Genomic DNA, 23,353 nt, shown 5'->3' on the forward strand with positions numbered 1-23,353 from the left:
AATACCCTTTTAACTCCACTAGTTAATGAACAGTTTGGAGAAAAGATGTTTTGTTAAAGGTTCAACACATCTGTCCTTTCAATCAAAGAGTGAGAGCTTGCAAAAAACATAGGAGAACCCTAAGACATCTTTAAGTAAAACAAACAAAACCCCCAACAACAAAATCAAGCACATTTGACATCCTTGATATCTCTGAGGTAACAAACAAGCAGAAAAATAAAACCTTTAAAAATGCCTTTCTTTATACATCACAAAGAAGCAACAAGGGAAACAAAACAGTTATTCTGTTTCAGTGGCAATTGATATTAGCCTAACTTGTTTTGCTAACAGCCTGTGGCTCCAATCAACCAACAGAATCCAAGGACATTGGTGACTTTCCTTACAGCTGCTCTACCCAAAATGGAGACAAATCAAAGTTTTAATATTATTAAAACCTTTTTATTGGTCAATTGGAGACAATGGAACAGAAGCTGCAGATATTTCATGGCGATGCAGGTTTTAACAATGCTGAGAGTTCACCAACTTGACAATTCCCTCTAAATGAAAGCAGCAAATGTGCATGCTGTGTTATGGTAACCACCTTTACACATGATTAACCAAGCCATCATCTCCTTTGTAAAATGAGGTTTATGTTCCTTTAATGGAGTGTACGATCTAATTAGCTGAATATTCCCATGTACTTTAGACTCAAATGCATGTACGATAGTGTGGTAGGCATGACACCCCTTCCAGCTGCCACTGCACTCCTTTGGGTTTCAGTGGGAACTAAATCAGGCTTGTGGAAGTTGAGATAGCGGCAGATGTGAAATGTCTTGAAGGAGGATGAGCATCCTGACAGTTTGTTACTGACTACTTGATGTTCAGCTACATCGTGTTCATGAAAGTGGAGTTTTTGTGAAATGCTCTCTCTCCTGCTTGTGCAGTTTCGGTTAAGCTCAGCTCAAACAAGCTCTTACTTGCAACATAATCTTATTTATGTGTTGTTCCTGCTCATGTCCTGACTCTTAAATATTGTTACTGGAAACCAGTAATACTCAGACCTCAGTGGTTCAGGAGCCAAATTAGTAATGAGCATTACGCAAAAGAGTTTCATTTGTTTGTTTCATTTACTATAGTACTATATATGCATATTTAAACAGTATGACAGGGGAACTATTACGTTTATTATATATATTATTCTCACAGCAAAATGACTGAGGAAGTGTAATAATTTTATCAACTACAATTGGTTAATAACATAGTAAAAACATCCTTACTGGTAAGTAACTTAGATTGTGTGATTTAATTATCAACCAATGTTTTAATATCATGTACTGCAAAGAGCCACTTGAGTATCACTGCTCTAAACACAACATGCAGCAAAATCTAGAATGCAGTAAAATGGCTTCTAAGACAATTCAGTGCAGATCAGTAATGATGTTTCAAAAACAGCATCCCAACTCACATCTTGATTCATTTGGAACAATGGTTCTCTAGACACCGCTGCAGATTTATTAGTCAGGATGTGCTACGTAAGGTCAGGGTGCATGTGCTCCCTCTTTGTGCCATCTTGTGGATTTCAGCAGAAACCAGTGCCTAAATTACCATATTTTAGCAGAGATTTTGGTTATATACTCTCTTTCTACAGCAAGTAGCCTGAGAGTAATAATTATTGCTGCTGCTGTGCCTGGGGATAATGCAACGGTTATCATAGGCCTGACTCCGTGGGTGCTCTGGGGCTGGAACATCCACAGGGAAAAAAAATCTAGTGGGTGCTGAGCACCCGCCAGCCACAGCTGTTCAGTGGCGCCACTGATCAGCTGTTTGGCAGCGCCCCCAATCAGCTGATTGATAGGCATTGCCGCCAAACAGCTGATTGATAGGCAGCTCAGGGACAGGCTTGGGGGAGGACAGGACCTTGGGAGGGATCAGAGGGGGGGTGGGAAGAGGTGGAGTGAAGGCAGGGCCTTGAGGGAAGGGGTGCCGTGGAGACGGGGCCTTGGGGCAGAGCAGGAGTGGAGCACCGCTGGGGAAAAATAAAAGTCGGCGCCTATGGCAGCCATTATGCATTCAGAAGTAGCTCAAACAGAGTCTTGCACATGGGAAAATAGGGGGTCCCTAACCCATGTTAAATTCTAATTTCCCATTCTGACAGCTCACGAAACTAGTCTTATTGACTTCAGTAGGACTGCTTGCATAAGGGCTAGCCACAGGGAGACAGGGCAGCAGAACAGGGCTCTACACTGCCATGTGATCTTTAACTCCCACCTGGCGCATAATGGCTTAACTTACCAGGCACCACCTATGGCACCATCTAAAAATGAGTAGGATGTCATGGGCTTTTGCCGAGGCCTCACAGCCGGGCTTCTTCCTGGTGTGAGTCATGTTTTAACAGAGTTTGTCTTGTGGACACCTCCCTTCCTTTTATGATTGCACACGCCACTTCCCTTCCCATCTGCCATCTCTTGGGTCTTTCTATTTCACTAAACCCTGCATATGGTGGAAGGAGAAGAAAGAGAAAGGAAAAGCACTGTGCGGTACACCAAGGGTAAGTGTGGCTGCTGACCTCCTGAAGACTGCCCTCGGTTCATGCTGAATATGCAGTTTATGAAGCCCTTTGGGATGAAATGATTTATGCTGATGGTCTTTGATAACTACGTTAACTTAAACAACTGAGGAATGGAAGGGAGAGAAAAAGTCTTTGAATGTTTGATGCTTCCTTGCTCCTTACATTAAGGTGTGAGGTAGCTCGCAGACTGCATTTCTGAGACCTCTAACAAGTCTTCCACGTAATGCCAGCTATTTGTAAGGTAAAAAGACAAATAAACAAGCCAGCCCCTTTTAAAAAACAAACCACAAACTCTTTCAGGCCTCCTTTACCCATCGTGGAAAAAAGAGAGAAAAAAAAAAGAGAGAGAAAGACAAACCTAATGTGTTTTCTTACAAACCAACACTGTTAACTTGCAGTCCATCTGCCTCTTTATGGAATGCAGGGTGGGCAGAATGTCTACGCCCTCCCTTGGGCCAGCACGCTGGCATGCTGTTGCCTTCTGAACAAGCTGCTAGTGCCAGAGAAACCCTGCAAAGAAGGAATGATGATAATTGAGCCTTGTGGTCACAAGCCTATGTGTTGCTGTTGCAAGGCTATCATGGGATAAATATGGGGGAAGCCTGCAGGCACTGCCAATGGTACAAATCGCGCCTGTGAAAGTGGAAAACATTTGAGAAGCCTTTGGAAACTTTACTTTTTCAGCTAAAACAGAGAAAAGGGATTGTCTCCCCAAGCTTTAAAATGTTTTCTAAGGTTTCAGAGTAACAGCCGTGTTAGTCTGTATTCGTAAAAAGAAAAAAGAAAAGGAGTACTTGTGGCACCTTAGAGACTAACCAGTTTATTTGAGCATGAGCTTTCGTGAGCTACAGCTCACTTCATCGGATGCATAGCATATTGTGGAAACTGCAGAAGACATTATATACACACAGAGACCATGAAACAAAACTTCCTCCCACCCCACTGTCCTGCTCGTAACAGCTTATCTAAAGTGATCATCAAGGAGGGCCATTTCCAGCACAAATCCAGGTTTTCTCACCCTCCCCCCCCCCCCCCCCCCCCAGACACACATACAAACTCACTCTCCTGCTGGTAATAGCCCATCCCTCTTTGAAACCTCTCTTTATAATGCGCATGATAATCAAGGTGGGTCATTTCCAGCACTAATCCAGGTTTTCTCACCACCACCACCACCACCCCCCCACACCCCCCCCCCTCCAAAAACCACACACACAAACTCACTCTCCTGCTATTGCCAGCAGGAGAGTGAGTTTGTGTGTGTGGTTTTTGGAGGGGGGTGTGTGTGGGGGGGTGGTGGTGGTGGTGGTGAGAAAACCTGGATTAGTGCTGGAAATGACCCACCTTGATTATCATGCGCATTATAAAGAGAGGTTTCAAAGAGGGATGGGCTATTACCAGCAGGAGAGTGAGTTTGTATGTGTGTCTGGGGGGGGGGGGGGAAGGGTGAGAAAACCTGGATTTGTGCTGGAAATGGCCCTCCTTGATGATCACTTTAGATAAGCTGTTACGAGCAGGACAGTGGGGTGGGAGGAAGTTTTGTTTCATGGTCTCTGTGTGTATATAATGTCTTCTGCAGTTTCCACAATATGCTATGCATCCGATGAAGTGAGCTGTAGCTCACGAAAGCTCATGCTCAAATAAACTGGTTAGTCTCTAAATGTTTTCTAAGTCACTGTAAACAGCTTCTTACCACACTATGCTGTACTGGGCTAATAAGCCCTACAGCTGGAAACCAAGGGCTGGTGCACTTTCCAAGGGCAAATACAGAGGATATACACAAAGCACTGCATTCCACAGAAATTTACTTCTGTTTAATTTTTAAAGTGTTTTTTTTTCTGCGTGTCTTGTATGTTAGGCCTTATATACTGTAACAGGGCATAGCGGGGCCCCCCTTGGTCCTGCCTCTGCTCTGCTCCAAAAAACCCCTCAGAGACCTTCTGGCTCAGCAATCACCGGTGCAGTTTATTTACAGTGTGCAATCCCACCACCTTCTCACTGTATACAGCTTGGGGGCTTCTCAGTCTGTGCAGGAAGGAAGAGCTTCCACTCTCTGGTTTCCTCCTTTCAGTCTACCTCCCTAGCTTCCTTCCTCTGAGGCTTTTATGCAGCCCCAGGCTAATTAGGCTGGCACCTGTTTCCCCTTTGCCAAGCAGGTGCAGGTTTCTCCAGGCAACTCCAATCTACCTCCCTTAATTGGAGCTGGCATGACAGAGGCTGGCTCAGCAGTTCGTGCCCAGCACCCTGTCACATATGCCCACAAGTTGTACCACTTTACACCAGTACAACCCCATACTGTAGGTGCAATTATACCGATAAAGAGGTGCTTGTACGGATATAGCTTACTCCTGTACAGAACGGGAAAAGACTATACCAGTATAAGGTGCATTTATACCAGTATACTGTATTTACACTGCAGTTTTTACTGGCATAATTACACTGGTTAAAAAAATCACACCCATAACTGACACAGCTATGCCATTACCATTTTTTAAAGTGTAGACCAGGCCTTAGAAATATCAGAAATCTGGTGTTCCATGGAAGACTTGTTGGAGGCCTAAAAAATGGGGACTTTGAATTTTATCAGGCCTTGATCCATCAAAGCACAAGTTTAATTTTAAGCATGTGAATAGTCCCACTGAAGTCTTTGAGTTGGAGCAGACTTAACTGAAGACTCATGTTAAGAGGCTTAAGTGGGGCATAGGATCTTCTGCAGGCCCTTCACATGGGGCAAACTTCACTTTAAATCCCTCTGACCCAATTCCTGATTCACAACGGGAAGGCAAAACATCCTCCCTCCAATGTTACAGTAGAAGTACCGCAGAGGAGGGGTCTAACTTGAAGCAGGAGTAGGCCATGGATTTAAGTGGGACTACTCACATGAGCCAAGTAAAGCACCTCGGTAAGTGTTTGCAGGACTGGGGATGTATTTGGTAAATTATGCTAAAAATGCATGGAATGTCCAAAACATTTCAGTCACTCACCTTTCCTACTAAACTTTGGTTTTCAAGGGGCGCTGTCAATTCAAAACTCATACTTTACATTCTTATGTTACTAAAAACACCCCAGAAACCCTCAGGGAATTTTGTTTTCAACCCCTCTTTTTCTTTCTCAGCCTCACCCTGTGTTTTCACTGGTAACTGCAAGGCAGGGGAAGTCTGACACTTCCTAGTCCTTGTTGCTCCCAGGCACTAGCATGCTGATGCACTGCTCTGGAACAGGATGTGAAGAGAGCAACTCTTCCTATCAGGGTATTAGTTAGAGGCGAATGGGAGTAAATGTATTGTTAGTCTCCCACCCCCAACACCCACAGATAGAGGAAGGCCCCTAGCTGCCTCAGACATATTGTCTTTTGGCAGATCTCAAGCCTGAGGTCGTCCTTACCCTATGTGGCTTCCAGGACAGCAATGCCCCGGCCCAGGTGGGTGTAGCTAGTGCACTCTTGATGAGTCAAGAGCATTGTGTGATCCTAGACTGGTGTTTTCAAGGGTCTTCAAACCAGTGGTCTGGGATGCCCCCCTTCCAAGTCCAAATATTTCAGAGCAAAATAAAAATATAGGCAGGTAGATAGCTTGGGGCTAGAATCAAATCAATGAGAGTTTTGCCATTGATTTCGTTGGGGTCAGGATTTAATTCAGACTGCTTAGAATTCTTTTAACAACTATTTAACTCAAGCTCCTACTTGGGAGTGAAACTCTATTTGGGCCTAATCCTACAAACACTTAGACCTTGTCTATACAGGAAAATTGTACCAATTTAACTAAATCGGTTTAGAAATGGATTTAGTTCAATCAGTGCAAGCCCCTTGTGTAGACACTCTTATTTTGGGCTAAGGCTGAATACCTTATTTCAATTAAGCTTGAGCTGGTAAGGAATTGACTTAATAGGAAATAGGCATCCAGATCTTTTAGGTAGCTTTGCAAATCTCAGCTGTATGCCCCAATTGTGCAATTCATTAGGGGTGCTTGCCATGTGGGTGCACGTGCCTGGAGAATAGTAGGAGCTAATTGTCAGTGGGACCAGAAGAATTTGCAAAAAGAAAAGGAGTACTTGTGGCACCTTAGAGACTAACCAATTTATCTGAGCATAAGATTTCGTGAGCTACAGCTCACTTCATCAGATGCATAAAGTGGAAAATACAGTGGGGAGATTTATATACACACAGACCATGAAAAAATACACATTGTAAGGAGAGTGATCACTTAAGATGAGCTATTACCAAAAGGAGAGTGGGGTGGGGGGAGAGAAAACCTTTTGAAGTGATAATCAAGGTGGGCCATTTCCAGCACATTTCCAGGAGTTAACAAGAACCTCTGAGGAACGGGGGCGGGGGGGAGGGGGGAGGAATAAACAAGGGGAAATAGTTTTACTTAGTGTAATGACTCAACCACTCCCAGTCTCTATTCAAGCCTAAGTTAATTGTATCCAATTATAATTGAGTCATTATACTAAGTAAGGTTTCAGAGTAGCAGCCCTGTTAGGCTGTATTCGCAAAAAGAAAAGGAGTACTTGTGGCACCCTAGAGACTAACCAATTTATTTGAGCATAAGCTGAATGAAGTGAGCTGTAGCTGTAGCTCACGAAAGCTTATGCTCAAATAAATTGGTTAGTCTCTAAGGTGCCACAAGTACTCCTGTTCTTTTTGCGAATACAGACTAACACGGCTGCTACTCTGAAACCAGAAGAATTTGGATTGTCAGCCCTTTGTGGAAGACTTCTCCCCTGCCCCCCCCCCACACCCTCTTTAGCTGAGGGATGAGAAAGTTGTAACAGGTCTCTGAAGACAAGACTTGATTTCCTGACATTTCTAAGGCTAAAAAGAAGCAGGAAAAAAAAAGATAGTTGAAAAAATCAAGGTTTCTTTGTACACTATCAAGAAGCAACACCACCAAGAAGAAAGAAAGAGAAGAGTGTTTTCTTTGCATATCCCCTTGAAAGTCTTTAGTAAATGGCAGCCTTTTAATCATTGTTAGATATTATCCAGGCTGCACTCAAGAAATGAAAAATTTGAAGGAAGATAAAAAAAAAGTGAGATTTTAAATGTGTCTTCATGAAACAGAGCAAAATATTTCATCAGTAGAGGGACAGACAGCGTAAACATTGCCTTAAAGTTAATCCATAAGGCACGTGTATATCCCTGCTAATTAGTCTTGTGGCAGGTCTATGTGTCTTCATCTCTCCTCCAGCCATAAGTGACGAGTAAGATACGGTACAAATCTGACACGCCTCCACCCACTAAGTGCATAAATCTTGGAGCAGGTCTGGGACTGCCAAGCTCCACCATGCGGAGCTTGGGCGTCGTCTGTGACCTCCCTCAGAAATAGAACTTGCAGCAGGTCTGGAATCCCCTCAGCCAAGCTGCTATTTTTAGTGCACTAGCTAGAGTAGACCTAGCATGTGGCCATCTACCTGTGCTTGGAAGCAGCCTCCAGTCCCAGCTATGGCACAGCTACATGCCAGTAAGCCTTCGGACTGGTCGGTCAACCTGGAAGGAGAAACTGGAAGCACTGCCTTAACATTAATCATTAAACGAAGCTGATTCCCTTCTGTGCGTCGTCCTGATTGCTGCCACTTGTTATCGCAGGCGGTGGCATGGCCTCTGTGACCCTACTGTAGGCAAATGGCTCTGTGAAGCGTTGGGTAACTTGGTTTAGAAAAGCTTTCTCATGAGATGTGATTAAATTCAACCAGTATTATGCAATCTGGCTACCTTCTTTCAACCACGCTGACTCGAACACCTTAGTGGCCAAACCACCTGATTTAATATTATTTGTACCTTATTGACCCCCTGTGTTATGCTGAAGTTTATTCTGTTTTCCCTGATAGCTATTCATTCTTTGCACTGGTACTTGATTACAAGCAATCTCTTGCTTATGTTCAGTCACTGTATCTTTATAACACATCACCCTAGTTCTTTTTCTTCTTTACTTGTGACTTTCTTTAATAGAAGTATTTTCAACAAGTTTGTAGTTCCAAAATGAGGGCATCTCCTCCTTGCAAATGAGTGGCAGGTCTATGACCTACCTCCCCATCTTTTCCCCCCCATGCTGTAACTCAATGCTTGAGACTCAGAGCAGGTCTGTGACCCCTCCACAATTCTCTCGCAGGGAGAGAGAGCTGGGGCAGGTCTGTGGTTTTTCCCATCCCAGCCTTTATTATTTATTAGTATTAATGTTGTTTATAGTCGTGCCTAGAAGCCAACTGAGATTGGTGCCTCATTGTGCTAGGCGCTGTATAAACAGAATAAGAGTTTATAATCTAAATGGACAAGACATGCAAAAGGTAGATGAAAGGATATAAAGCCTTATGGGAAAGTTTTGCCAGTTATACCGATAAAGGTGTACTAGCACAACCCCTTATATGGACATCCTTATTCCACTATAAGAGAAGCTTTTTTTTTTTTTTTTCCAGTTTAGCTTAAGCCCCTTCCTAAGCTCCAGCAGCTAAAGTAAAAAAGGCCACTCTCATATTGGAATCAGAGTGTCTCTGTGGGAAAGTTATGCAGGTATAGCTACATTGATTTAAATTCACACCTCAGATTATACTGACTAGTTTTCCCCAGGTAGACAAGGCCCCACGCACATGCAGAATGAACAAGACAGTGGCAAATGCCATGGTAGCGCCACAATGTTTGGTCTGAGTTTGTTGTTTAAATCTTTTTCGTGGCGTTTGTGTAAGGAGAGGATTAGTTAGATGGAAGGACAGGGTGGAGGGTTTGAAACAAATAGCCAACCAGCACAGGGGCAGGATTGGGTTGTGTCCTTGATCCTTTTGCACCCTCAATGATTGAAATTCAGGGCAGGGCTGGATTCAGATAATTTGAGGTTTAGGGAGAGAAAAAGACTCCTTCCATACACACATCTTCTACCTTCCCCTTCTAAACTGAAGCCCTGATTCTGCAAACGCTACTTAAGCAATGTGAGTTGAGCTCAGTGGGGATACTTCACAGGGTAAAATTAAACATGTGCATGAATGGGACTGGGACTCGAGCATGGCCAGAGTGCTTCAGAACATGGGTGGAGATGTTTTATAACTGCGTTCATCTAAACATTTCTGAACATAGAAATTAAAAGATAAGGCCAAATGCTACGCCTATCCAGCCACGCTTTGGCTGCCACTAGATGGGGAGGATAGTGAATGTGGTGTGAAATCTGGATGTCAGATACACCCAAAGTTGAGGGAGTTTGGATGTAGAGTTCCAGTTCTGGCTTGGGATCCAGGTTTGGTTTTGAACCTCTCCAAAGCAGAAGGCTATTTAGATTGTTTTAGTTCCAAAAGAAAGGCTAGCGCATAGATGGAATAAGAATTAGACAGAAGGGAAAAGGGTTATAAGATCTAATGTAAGGTGAACCCACCCACACACTCCTTGCAGTGTTCCTTCCATAAATGCTAATGTGACTCATACCGGACCCTGTCCTGTTTGGCTGTGCACAATGCAGGGAGCAGCACTGTGAGGCAGCAGCAAAGAACAGAGAGAGTTTTATTGCACAGTCATGGAGGTTGCAGGCAAATAGTGTCTCTTTCCAGCTACCTGCATCTTTGAACACAATGGACTCTGGCAAAATGTCCAAGACAGCGAGCTGGCAGGAGTGCAGTGTCCCGCACACTGCCCAGGGGCTGTACTACAAACGTGGTAGTCAGCAGGCAGCACTTCAATGCTCCATGTGCTCAGAGTCCATCCACAGCTGACAACTTGGTGTGATTGCTCTCCATTTAAATCTCTCCTTGTCAGCAACACCACATGGTTGTTGCTCAGTTAATTACCCTCACCAGCTTCATGTGGTCAGTTTTCTCGCAAACCTCCTGCCAACTGCTCCACATGATAAACGCCGCTCTTGCTGGAGCTCCGCACAGTTGGTGTCTCAGCTAGACTATGTGGAACTAGAGTGGACAAGCTGCTTCTTTTTAGACTTCCCCTTTCAACCAGCTGTTCTTGGCTACTTGTCCCACCCCAGGCCGGGAAGCTGGACTGAACTGGAGCAGCTGGGCAATGAGAGTTTTGCAGGGCTCAGGCAGAGGGGGAAGACTGTCTGGGTAGAGGACCCCCTTCTTCTGGCGGCGGGGCATACTGTGGATGTGGGTATCATCAAAGGGCATGCAGCCGGTCACCATCACGTAAAGCACCACGCCCAAGCTCCATATGTCGTACTTCTTGGCGTCATAGGGAATGCCCAGCAGCACCTCAGGGGAGGCATAGGCACTTGATCCGCAGTAGGTGGTGCTCAGATCTGGGTAGCCATGTGCCTCCTTGCCAAAGCCAAAGTCAGTGAGCTTTGCCCGGTGGCCATCAGAGGTGAGCAAGACGTTCTCACACTTGAGGTCCCGATGCACCAGGTTCCGGTCATGAAGGTAGCGCACGGCACTCACAATCTGTCCAAAGATGTCCCGGGCCTCAGGGACACAAGAAATTCTCCCCAGTCGCTGCACCAGCTGGAGCAGATCAGTGGACGCTGCTTCCATCACGATGTAGAGTTTCCCATTGCAGACCTCGATGAACTCAAAGATCTGTACAATGTGAGGATGCCGGATCAGCCGCAGGATGGAGAGCTCCCGTGGCAGAAACCTGTTTACAAAGTCGGGCGGTGCCCGGTGCCGATCCACCACCTTAATGGCTAGCAGGCCCTTGTACTTGGTTGAGGTGGCCACCCTCACCTTGGAGTAACTGCCCTCACCCAGGGTCTGGCCCAACTTGTAGCCCAGAGTACTCAGGAGCTTGTCCCCTTGGGAGTCCCCTGACATGGTGCAGGCTCCTTTGGGGGCTGAACTAGACTTCGTTTATACTTTTGGGACTGATGGCTTCAACCCATTGTGCTTGACACCTTCATTCCCATATATCCATGGGCTGCTTAGCCCCAGATGCATCATTGCGCACTGGGTATTGTGAAGTGCCAGGAGTGTCGTATGCCACTGGTAACCGGGGGTGTCATATAACCCCATTGCTCGCCCGTCCCCCCCTTTGAGAACCCAGGAGTCCCACAGTGCTAAGTTAACAGACTTAAGATCAGATTTCATATTCTCAGAAAACTAAAATCAGACTTTTTAGTGTATGCTCATAACCAAGGCATTTTCACCTGCTTTTTAAAAATGTATCTCTAATTTAGAAAGTCTAGGAACAAAAGGTTTCTAACTTAAAGCAACAAATTACATTAAAAACCCACACCTGGGGAGAAACACACACAGAGTCCAGTCCCAGCAGAATGGAGGGGCGAGAAAGAATGAGCATGCTGTCCAGGGCCGCATTTATTGTACAAGTCCATAGCTGCAATTTGCTACAGAATCCCATAACTCACCCTTAGTCATAGGACTGAGGTCCAGATTGCCATGGAATTACAACACAGGGTCTTGTGTAAAGAGTTAGGGTGATTTTGCTGTTTCCAGTAGTGTTCACACCCTCTTTGGATTGTCTTTAGCATAGATGATTTACCTCTGAGGCTCATCAAAATATGCCTGACAAGTAAATATTTTCCTTCGCAATTAACCAGATTGTGCCAAGTCTCCTACGAAAATAATAATCCCAGACACTCTTGCACTTCCTTCACCGCTTTGGAAATGACACCAGCTGATCTGGTGCTATACTTTTGGTTTACTCAATGTGGATTATTCTTCAGAATTAAAAGTAGAAACATTTGCAGCAGTCACTTTGCTAAATGCTGCTGCCTCCATCTTTGGTTGTGGTTATGAGAAAGCATTTTTTTTTTTTAAAGATGGAAACAAATGGATCATTTCCTCATTCCCTCACCCCTCCTTTCTGCCAGTCATGTTCATGGGGCTCAACCAGCACAGGCTAGTGTGTGTGTGTCTGTAAAATACAGGCAGCAGATCACCGGCTTGTGCCCCCCACAAGGAGCGAGAGACAGGATGGCTCTGTTGTGTCACTGTCCTCTGGGCGGACCAGGCTTGAATCCACTCCAAAAGGGCGAGGGAAAGACCCAGTAAAAGTACGAACGTTCCAGGTCAGAGGACAAAAGAACCCACCCCAGCCAATCAGCAACTCGCTCGGAGCACTGGGTCACATTGAGTTCCATTCTGAAGGCTCCGCGTTCCACGGCCGCTTCCATTCCACGCGCCTCCCCCGCTTCCTCAATGAATGTGTCCCGGAGAGAGGGTCGGGGGAGCCGCGACCGCTGTAGCCCCGAGCAGGCGGCTCGAATTAGGCTAAGGCTCCGTGTGATTGGCTCTGTCCTGTCCCCGTTCCCGGTTCTCTTTTTTTCGACCCCCGCGGGATGAGGGAGATGGGCCCGCCCGCCTGGCTATAAAAGGGCAGGCGCAGGAGCGTACCCGCTTCATTTGCGTTGCAGCTGGAGGAGGGGTGAGGGCGTGCTGTGGACGGCGGGTGCCCGCCTGAGCAGGGCGAGCTGGTCGGCACGCAGGGGGCTGGGGCGCGCTTGCCGACTGCCGAGCTGTTGTAACACACTAGCAGGCGGGGAGAGTGCTGGGGCTCGGTGCTGTGAGAAGGGGGACCAGAAGCCAGGGCTGCCCCCGGCTTTCACCAGTGGGGGCAGCAGCTGTAGCTGACCAGTCTCCGTGCCTGAAAAATCACAGTGCCTAGCCTCATCCCATCGCCTTCACCTTCAAGCTGTAAAAGGCTGCTCCGAGAGCTCCTGCTGTCTGTTAATTCGGGTTGATAGCTGCCCCCCAAGTGTACACACCTCCCCCCCCCCACCCTGGGCCGGTCACCCTGACTCCCTTTCTCTCCCGAGGGATGCTTTGTCCTGCTCAGTCTGCCCCAGCACCTGTGTCCTCCTCTTCCTGAGCAGCAGCATGAGCATGGCAAACGACACATACCACTTTATACAAGACATAAAACCTGGACTGAAAAACTTAAATGTCGTCTTTATTGTGCTGGAAATCGGTAAGTGGGTCCCTCTGAGCCATGTCTCTTTCCTCCTTCCCTCTTTCCTCTCCTTCCTGGGGTAGGAGAGGGTACATTTGTGCTGGGCTGACTCCCGACACGTGGTCACACGTCCAGGGGGAGCAAGAGCAGTTCCCTTGCAGGGCGGAAGCCTCCTTTACTCCCTTGTTCCTATCTTATTTTAAAATAAGATCTCTCGTTCAGGCAACTAGGCAAGGGAGAAAATCCCATCGTGAAATTAATTTAACTCCATTTATTCTGCGCTGGAGATACTTGTCTGTTTATGTTGTATTAAAGATCTTGCTTCTTGATCTTATTAGTATAACGGGTCCATTACACTTGGGGAATAACGCTCCAAAACATCTAAACTATTTTTTTAAATTTTCAGACAGCACGAATTCTTCCAGTTTGTAAGTTTTATTGTTTATTTTAAATTCCCCATACAGGACGAGTTACCAAAACCAAAGATGGACATGAGGTGAGATCCTGTAAAGTAGCAGACAAAACTGGCAGCATCACAATTTCAGTGTGGGATGAAATCGGAAGTCTCATACAGCCAGGGGACATTATTCGATTGACCAAAGGGTATGTATGGGGTGGGGACAGGATACGGCTTAGCTCAGCCTCTCCCCTCACTGTTGGCTATTTAAATAACTTGTTGCTCAATGATCTTGTTGTTAACCATTTCTGTACTTTACAGTGGGGTGGATAAGATCTGAAGGATCAGTGTCTTTACTTTGGAACTGTAATGAATGTGGAAAAATCTTCTCTATTACTAAAGAAAAGGGTTTGAATTCTAAATAGCCTTTGGCTTCCTCTGTGAAAGAAGTAACATGACACAGCTTGCCTATTTTGGACTGCTTCCTTGATGCACTGGCAGCAGCCTGTGATCTATCATCAAATTAAAAGCTCAGGATCTCTCCTTGCCTTCCCTCCCCCCATCCCTCAAACCTAACACACAAATTTAATGAGATTTGTAGATCACTCTGTCTGCATCTCAGTCACTTGTCTGTATTTCACTAGAAGCTGTTCAGATGAGAATCTGGTATTTAAGAGCTTTCCTGTGCTTTTCTTAAGTTTCACATTCTGTTCTGGGGGGATGACAAAGTTTTCTTTATCTGTACATTCAAGATAGGGATGCAGAGAGTGAAATCAAAACCATGTTCTTATTTTAACACTTTTCTTCTGTAGCACTGTGCTCATAGAGAATGGAGGGGATAATTACCTTTAAGCAACACTGAGAAGGTAGTCTGCTTCACAGTGGATTTAATGGAAATGGCAGGAAAACTGGGAGTAGAAGTTAGTCAGTAAAAAAAAATTACTTAGTGTTATAAAATACAGTATTCTGTTCATGTGTAATGGCTACAAAATAATGGGACACTGCCAGGTTACATATGTTCAAGTTTTACAATATGCACCCACTGACACTAAATTATGAAACTGAAACAATTTAAAACTACTTTTAACCTCTTATTCTCTACTTCTCTTGTACAATCGCAAGAGACTAGTCACTTTTATTTCTCTTTTTAGTCAATTTCACTTTCTTATTCTCATTTGGCAGCCCAACACACACAAGTATTTTGGTTTCAAATGTTCAGGGATTGTTTAAAAACACACAAACTTCTTTACTCAATAGTTATAAAAATTGAGAATGTTTCTACAATGGAGTCATTGTTGTGGCATAATGGTTGATTTTTTTCACGTAATTCCTATGTTGGGGATGAAAAGAAATGAATATCCCCACCAGAACTTATGCAGTTATTCTTGTTCAGATTTACTTTATAGAAAAGTCAGAAGTAAATCTTCATTATTAGTTACGGACTCAAATGACATCTGTTTAAAATTTTGGGAGTTGACATCCAGTGTGTTTTCAGAATCCCTGAAGATTACAGCTATCTTTGCTAAACTTTACCTAGACCGCCTCAAAAAACTTCTGCCTATACTGTGTAAAACCAAGTTACTCGTGTTGGTTGTAACTGTTAATATCATATTTCTTCGTAAATAAATTATTATAGTTGCCACAGTGTTCTCTGGGGGAGTGAATGGGATGACAGATGGCTCACAAGATAATCTGTATTAATGTGGTCCATACTATGGAAAAACAAGAACCTCTTGCAAGACATAAAGCCATGAAATAGCATCAGTTCTACTTATTTAGGACCAAATTATGTCCTCATTTGCACCAATGCACATTCATGGAAGACAGTAGATTTGAATGGCAGGTGCAAAGATCTGACTTTGGCCCTTATTTTACAACGTATCCTCTTTCACTTTATACTGGTGTACAAGTTGCATTAAGAACTGTCGACTCTGTCCCAGCATAGTTTCCACTTTTGTATTTAACTCAGGATTAATTGGCATGACATTGCTGTTGCAGTGTATTTAAAATTTTACATGTATGGGGTAATCTGATTCCTTCAATCTGGTCACTGTTAAAAATAGTTACCCTTAGGCAGGCACTATCTCTGTGTATAAAAACTTCCATTTCTTTCTTTCTATGCTGAATTCTAAGTCTAGAGGGATTCCGCTGCATTAACAGACATTATCTCATGTGTTCCCTATTGTTTGTTGTTCATGGGCAGGACAATGTAGCAGCTAATATTTCAAAATTCTAAACACTTAAGTTTCTATATTCAGACTGGTGTTTTATGGCCAACCCTTCTCATTTTATGAACTGAAACTGAAAACTTGTGCCAATGGAAAAACCCTGTGGTGTTGGAAATTCTGTTAAGTTGTTAATTCTTCAGTGTCTTGGGTTTTTCTCCTGTATATTGTATATGTGAGATTGATATCCCTTTAGCTTACATAACGCTTCTTTTCCTTCATGTTATAAGACAAAATTGCCCAGCCATTAAATTCAGCATAAAAGAAATCTTGTTCCAAGCAAAAGGCGAAATGTTAAGTGCAAGGCCACTGATATTGCACCTTATTTAGAGATGGTTGAATACTATGTTTGAGGGAATAGGGCACTTACATTTTTTAATTGAGATTTTATTTTGTGTGCTGCATACAGGAGGAAATGATATTTTTCAATTTTATTATATTTGTACTACAGTGTCCCATGGCTGAGACTGGGGTCCCATGGTGCTAAGCGCTGTGCATGGAATGACAATTCCTGTACCAAAGCGTGTTCAGTCTAACTAGATCAGACAAAGGGTGGGCGGAAGAATTATTATCCATATTTTATCGCTGGGGAGGTAAAAGCACAGCGAGATGAGGTAACTTGGCCACAGTCACAAAGGACAGCTATGGCAGGGCTGGGGATGGAACCAGTCCCAGTCTGGTGTTTTAGCAAGAAGACATCCGTCCCCTTTTGTTAGGGTTCTTCCTCTGTTTATTTGTGGCTCTCTTTTGCCAGCCTTGTAACGTTTCTATCATGTAGGTTCAGTACAACTGAACTGCTTGTCTTTATTTCTATATAACTTAATTTCAATCCCTGAAGTCAAATGCTACTATAAACGGCCAAGTTGGACAAAGGTACCCTCATGCTATCTCCAAGTGTGTATTTTCACATACTGAAAAAGATTGCATTTTATTTCTGCATATCACTTGATTCTCAAGGGCAAATATATATTTTGCTGCTACCTACTACATCTGATAACTCTTAGACTAAAAATTAAGCAGTTTTTCTTCTTGACCCATTGAATGTTGTCTAACACATTCATTGTGCCTTGTTTTCTGCAATGGAACAGAGGCAAATCCACTCTGGTTCCCCTCTTGCAGAATTAACACTCCAGTATTCGCGCTGCAGAAGTAACTCTGTGTATGTCAGTCAGTTGGCCGGGCTGCAAGGTGATGTGGACAGTGGTCCTGGCAAAATGTGTCTGCCTTCTGCCTGACAGGAAGGATGGCACTTGGCTAGCAGAAAGGCCTGTCCAAAGTGGTATAGCTGTGACAGACTTGATGCTAGTCTGATGTGGCTGTTAGCCTGTTTTGAAGATCCAAACAAATTAATGGGGCTTCCAACAGCTGTTTGTAGAAGCAGAAAATACATTAGTAACTAGAAACTTCTGGAGTAAAATAATCTTAGGAAATCTGAGAATTTTAGTCTGGGAATTCTAGCCACTCTATTTCTGCTGGTACAGAACAGGACCCGTCTTCTTCAAAATCTCTTTCAATGTTAATGTTCTATATTGGTTAGCAGAGAACATTCTGCTGATCATTTTCTAGTGTTTTACACGTTATTGGTACTCTTCTGGCTAGGTATGCGTCTCTGTGGAAAGGATGTCTGACGCTTTACACAGGAAGAGGAGGCGAGCTACAGAAAATTGGGGAGTAAGTATCACGTTTTGTACGCGTCTGTTGTACTTGGTCAAGCATTGTCCTTGACAGTGGGTCGTGGGAAGTGTAAACCAGTGTGGGTCTTATTAGGAGGATTTGATGGGGGAAAAAAAAAAAAGCAAAATGGAGATTTAGTGCTGTTACCAGTCTTCACTCTAACAGAGGCCAATAGGTTGCTTGCTCCTGTCAGTGGTTATATGGTTGGTTGTGGCAAAGAGCAGTAGGCCATGGGCCTGTTTCACTGGAGTGTGCTCGGAAGGGAGGGTATCTACTGGACTTTGGCCGCCATTCTCTGTAGGTACAATCTGCCAACGGTTTTACAGAACAGACGAGTTCCTGGTATAAAACCTCTCTTCTTGGGTTAGCACACTTGTGTTCAAGGACTTGCAGCATTGAAAACTTGGAATCCTCTGTTTATCCACAGGCTAGGTACAGTGCAGGCAGCTGCAATGCGAGCTTACACACACTGCAGTGATCATGAGTTCCACCCTGTTGTGCAAAAGGGATCATCCTCCCAGCCTCCCTTCCTGCTGTCCTGTGGGTCGTAAGGATAGGAGTACAGTGTGTAAAATGAGCTAGGCAATTATTAATTCTGCTCTGCTCTCTTAGCTCACTTTGAATAATCTGTTTGTTTTGAGGCCTTATTTTAAGTCCTGTGTCAAATTGATCACAGGATGAGCAACATGATGGTGAAGAAAGGTTAAGAGAATTTGAGACAGGAGCAAACATCATTCTCTTAGACTGTTAAAGGTTGCTGTAAAGAAGCAAGAGATCAGCTATTCCTTATTCAACAAGAACAAATGCAAGTGACAAGCTTAAGATGCAGCCAGAAAAATACTTGATGAAAGACCTATTTCTTTTTGATTAGGCGAATGATTCTGAAATGTCCCCACTAGAGAGGGTTTACTTGTGTTATCAAAACATCTCAGAGCTCAAGTGATTGCCCAGGGCCCCATTATGCTAGGTGCTGTACAAACATAGAATAAAAAGACAGCCACTGCCCCCAACACCTTAGAGGTTTGAGGACTTGACACCCCATCTACTGGATGGTTCAAGAATAACAAAGTCCAGCTAGGTGCGATGCAAAGGAATACACTGGAGAGTGCCTTTCAGGCCAAATGATTCGGCCCCCTCTGTACAACTTTTGAATGGGTGTTGCTCTATAACAGGCTTGGATTAAGGTGAAATCCTTATCTTGACTTTTCTTAATTCTGGCCCACAGCATGGGTATGGACCAGCTGCTAGTTTGAGTGGTTTGGGACAGCAATTTTACCTCACAAAGTTTTATGATCCCAGTCTCTCCTCTTCCTCCCCACCCCCTATTTACATGCCGTAGTCAATAGGTCTATTCCCTCACTCGGTGCCGCTAAGTGGAAAAGGACGATATGAATTTTAGTATCCCCCTGAAATTCTTGAACTCCTCTTTAATGTTAATAGGGTGCTAGGCAGGCATACCAGGTGTTCTGCCTGCTTGACTGAAATAACCTGAGCAAGGAAACATGACATCTTAGGTCTTGATCCTTCAAAAGAATCAAAGAGCCATCCTGGTCTCTTGTGCTTTGGAGGGGCTCCCTTTGTCGGATTGGAGCCTGGTTTACTTATGTCTTAGTAATGTGGAGGTACAAAGTGTCCATTCCCTTTGGAAAAACTGAAGAACTCTCTCCTAACTCCTTATGAAAAACTGTTCTGTTGCTCTCCTCACGCTCTTGTTTTCTTTTCAGGTTTTGTATGGTATACTCGGAAGTGCCAAACTTCAGTGAGCCCAGCTCAGACCAACAGCTTGGGCAGCACAACAAGCTGGTATGTTAAACTTCCTGGGGTTCTCTTGCATAAAATACTCTTTGATCTGAGTACTTCAGGCTAGTAAGATTTCTGGCTTTTAAAATGGTGCTCAAGGAAGCACATAGAAGACATAGAGAAAAATGGCAATGATGTGGTAAATAACTGTAGGAGAGTGGTGAGGGGATCTCGTATATCTGGTACAAAAACGTGCAACAAATTCAATTCCTCTCTGTAACACAAAGAAGTTTCTGTGTCTGACCCATATTTTTTCTCTCTATATTTTTCTGAAGGCACAGGGTGAACAGAATAATAGTTCTTCATCAAGTAATTTGGGTACTTATACTTTCGGGCCAGTGGGTAAGTTTTTGTTTTATTTTGTGGAAGTGAAAGAACGAGAAACACTTTAAACTCTTAGATTCATTCTTGTTTTTTCAGTGTTGAGAAACGTAGGGGTTTTACATTCTAGGGGCAAAATGTGGATTTCTGGCATTGAGCTAGGGCCAAATCCTACAAGCACTTTTGCACATTTGAAAGTAACTTTCCTCAAACCAATATTTCCATCATAAATGTGTTCAGGATTGGCCCTACTAGTAATTATTCAGGCAGGACTTTTCGCAGGTGCCTAAGTCATGTAAGAGCACACTTCACACTGACTTTGTTAATGTGACTCATGATCCTAAATCACGTAGGTACTTCTGAAAATTCAACTCCCGGCTTTCAACACACTGCTGCTTATTGAATGTAAAGGGGCAGAACTAAACCAGACATGGTTTTAAATGTGCACATAATACTTAACCAGAGGTAATTAGTCCTAATCTTGTGCTGCTGCACAGTGAACATTAAGTTGGGTTCAGTATGCGGGTGCTGGGTGGGGTTGGTGGCGTTTGATATGCAGGAGGTCAGACGAGATAATCTGGTGGTCCCTTCTGGCCTTAAACGCCAACTCTAAATAGTCACACGTTTCCTGGCGGGTTACTTCCTGAACTGGGAAGAATGGCAGAGACCTGAACTCTTATGCAGTAGGAAGATTAGAGTGTAAGGACAGGTGTGTGGCAGCACTGTACTGAAAGCAATTGTGCTTCAATAAGAAAATGTGTCAGAGATCTTGGAGTGGGTGTTAAGCTCACTTGCACCTTTCCCCGGGGGGTTACCTAATGGGTGCACCCAATAATCAAACCCTAGTCGTGTGTATCCAAGAGTTGTTGCTGGCAGCGAATTGTCTGAGCTCAAACTGATACGATCGACAAGACCGGTGACATTTCTCAGTGACTGTCAGTTTTCTCTTTGGGAGCAGATTTTCACTTCTCCCATCTCACTTCTTTGAGTCCTTTCCGCTCCTTCAAGTATAAAAACTTCTGCTGAGCAAATAAGGGTGGTACGCTGAAGCCAATTTTTGGTTGCCTTAATACCAGGGTGGGGCAAGTCCTCTGTCAGCCTAATTGCTGGGTCGCCACCTACTCATGACCCAGTCATTTTGGGTGGTGGACTGTCCTGATTCCATTGCATTCGCACTTATATTTTGAGACCTGCTTCTTTCCTTGATTCTCATTATCCTTCTTCCGGCTTCTGTGCAATCTTTAATTTTCTCCCCCCCGCCCAAAACCCTCCATACTGTTTTTGCCTTCTCAGCCTTCATGTGTTTTGTCCCAAGCATTGTACCAGCTGTCACTCCCTACAGCGGCTTCACACAAGACTGTTTTTTCTCTCTCTCTCTCTCTCTCTGTTTGGTGGGATGGGGTGGGACGAGTACTGTACTGACTGCTTTCCTTCTGCTCTTTCTGGTGTTACTTCCCTCCGTCCCTCCCTCCAAGAATGCAATGCCACATCATAGCAGCACGAACTGCCTGCAGCCTTCTTGCTTCAGTCATCGCTGCGGAGCTACTGCTGGAAAAAGCTGGCTGTGATTTGGAGTTCTGAGGTCTCCTGACTTTGCTCCCCATCCTAAAGCTCAGTGTTATGTAGTAGCCATGCAGAATGCGAAGGCTGTTTGCACAGAAGAGCAGTGATTTCAAAGTGTGGAACTTGTGATTAAAATTTTACTGTCTTTTTAGGAAATGGTTTGCAAACGGGACCTGAATCCAGTGGATTCCCATTGGCCTACAATCATGCCCACTCCTATGCAGGCACTGGGAGAGCCAATGGACGAGGATCTGTAAATCCACCAATCCCAGCATCTAATAATCAGCCCCTTCTAACCGCAGTAAATAATGGGAGGGACCCACGCAGAGCCTTTAAAAGATGACTGTGCCAAATGTGGTTGTACAACTTGCTTAAACTATACACCCGACTTGAACACTGAATGCACTTTTATTTATGGTTAACTGTGAAGAAGTTTGTCCTTTGTTAGTGTTTTTTTCTTTATGGTCTATGGAGTGAAGTGACTTGCCTTCTTCAAGAAAACATGGTGAAGCTGCTTACATCTCAGAAATTGGGGGTGGGGGGGGGTATTTGAGAGCCCGGGTAAAAGTGTGAATTCAACTGGGGTGAATTCTTAAAAAATGGGAGCAAATTTTAGTTGGATATTAATTTTGGGGGTTTTTTTGGTTGCTCTGTTTCTTCTGATAGCAATATAGCCTTAAGGGGTCTATCATGTCCAATAGTTCATATATGTGACTTCCGTGAGGGCTAACGGGAATTGTGTGAGTGTATTGAGGGGCTGAGATGCCCTATGCAGTCAGGTCTCCTGTTTAAAACGGAAATGACCTGCTAAAGCAATAAGTGCCCCCAAATTGGTCAATGTCAGCAGCTAGTAGCGCCGCTTAAATCAAAGGATGGGTAACTCCAAGAGATTTCAGTTGGCTACGGTAAAGAGACGTTGAGTGACTGAACAGTAATCGCTTAGCTTTTGTTGCCAAAAAGTGTAAATTATTTCTCCTGCTACAGTATCTCTTTAAAGAAGAAAGTCATCCCTAATATGCCAAACAGTCCTCAAGGAAAGCTGCAACCATTTGGCACACAAGGTAAATAATAGGAGGGAAAGTTCTAAATTACAAAGGCCATTTCTTACTGTCCTTGTGGTGGCTTCAGTCTTGATGAAAAGTAACTTTGTGCTTTTCCTGAATTGTGGAAACTCCGAAGTCACCAGTAGAGAACAAGGTGCCAAGGATTCTGCTGTTCACATGTTTAAGGCTATACATCTAAGTCTTCAGGAAGATGGCCACCACCTGGACTTTTGAATGCCTACTTTTAACACTTGTTTATGTTCAAACAAAATACTTATTAGATTCAACGATATACTTACAGGTATACAAAAGTACTAGCCTACCATAAAGCAGCACTTCCAATGCCATAAGACGTTAATTTATTTTTCAAAACAAGTATTTTTATTCCCTTTTATATAACATGAATTATCTCTGTATGAACTTTTGACAGAACCACCACCACCTCTAAACAAAACGGGTGCAGTTTTCATCCCAACTATAAGATTCTTGGTACTAGATCACATAGCAACAAATGATCCACAGAGTAAACTGATTCAATTTCTGTGCTTTGGATCAGGTTTGGAAACAATTCAGAAGCTGTAAGATGACTTACTGGATTCTTTATTTGTTAGACTCTTTTCTTGAAGCTGACTTCTTAAATAAAAGTTGCACTAACCACGTTGACAGACATAAATTTCTTTTGGTCAAGCCTTAGAGATTTCACGACAGAGAAGCCTGTTTTGAAGTGGAAGTTGTCACTGTGCAGTCATTCCAATTCATTGAGTTCTTTAGACTGCTTTCAGCTATTCTTGGTGTTTACAAGTAATTTTACCCACTGTCTTTCTGTTTTGTCATATTTGAATGTCAGTGTTCTGAAACGGCCTAGTTTCAGAGCTTGTGACAGCAGAAATGGTCTTTCCTTTACTTTGTCGATAACCCTTGTGTGTACAGATTCACTGCTTGTTTAAAACA

The 23,353-nt window shown here is 43.9% G+C and overlaps 2 protein-coding genes across 2 annotated transcripts; one reads left to right on the top strand and one right to left on the bottom strand.

The window, feature by feature from the left end:
* Positions 1-10,150: 10,150 nt before the first annotated feature.
* On the bottom strand, positions 10,151-11,406 carry LOC141995616 (testis-specific serine/threonine-protein kinase 6-like). The gene has a single exon (XM_074966870.1). The coding sequence runs from the start codon at positions 11,282-11,284 to the stop codon at positions 10,451-10,453; it is 834 nt and encodes a 277-aa protein (XP_074822971.1). The 5' UTR covers positions 11,285-11,406; the 3' UTR covers positions 10,151-10,450.
* A 1,552-nt stretch (positions 11,407-12,958) lies between these two features.
* On the top strand, positions 12,959-21,860 carry NABP1 (nucleic acid binding protein 1). The gene is made up of 6 exons (XM_074966871.1): positions 12,959-13,397; positions 13,844-13,982; positions 17,601-17,672; positions 19,400-19,478; positions 19,751-19,817; positions 21,512-21,860. The coding sequence occupies exons 1-6, from the start codon at positions 13,307-13,309 to the stop codon at positions 21,700-21,702; spliced, it is 639 nt and encodes a 212-aa protein (XP_074822972.1). The 5' UTR covers positions 12,959-13,306; the 3' UTR covers positions 21,703-21,860.
* Positions 21,861-23,353: the final 1,493 nt, after the last annotated feature.

Source organism: Natator depressus, chromosome 11, assembly GCF_965152275.1.
Source record: "Natator depressus isolate rNatDep1 chromosome 11, rNatDep2.hap1, whole genome shotgun sequence".
In the NCBI taxonomy this organism is placed as follows: Eukaryota; Metazoa; Chordata; order Testudines; family Cheloniidae; genus Natator; species Natator depressus.

What these genes read in the sequence shown, in the direction of transcription:
- LOC141995616 (XM_074966870.1), bottom strand. Translation starts at nt 11,284, where the DNA reads ATGTCAGGGGACTCCCAAGGGGACAAGCTCCTGAGTACTCTGGGCTAC.
- NABP1 (XM_074966871.1), top strand. Translation starts at nt 13,307, where the DNA reads ATGAGCATGGCAAACGACACATACCACTTTATACAAGACATAAAACCT. An exon ending in CTTTATTGTGCTGGAAATCG is followed by an intron (nt 13,398 to 13,843) that starts GTAAGTGGGTCC and finishes TTCCCCATACAG; the next exon opens with GACGAGTTACCAAAACCAAA. An exon ending in TTGGGCAGCACAACAAGCTG is followed by an intron (nt 19,479 to 19,750) that starts GTATGTTAAACT and finishes ATTTTTCTGAAG; the next exon opens with GCACAGGGTGAACAGAATAA.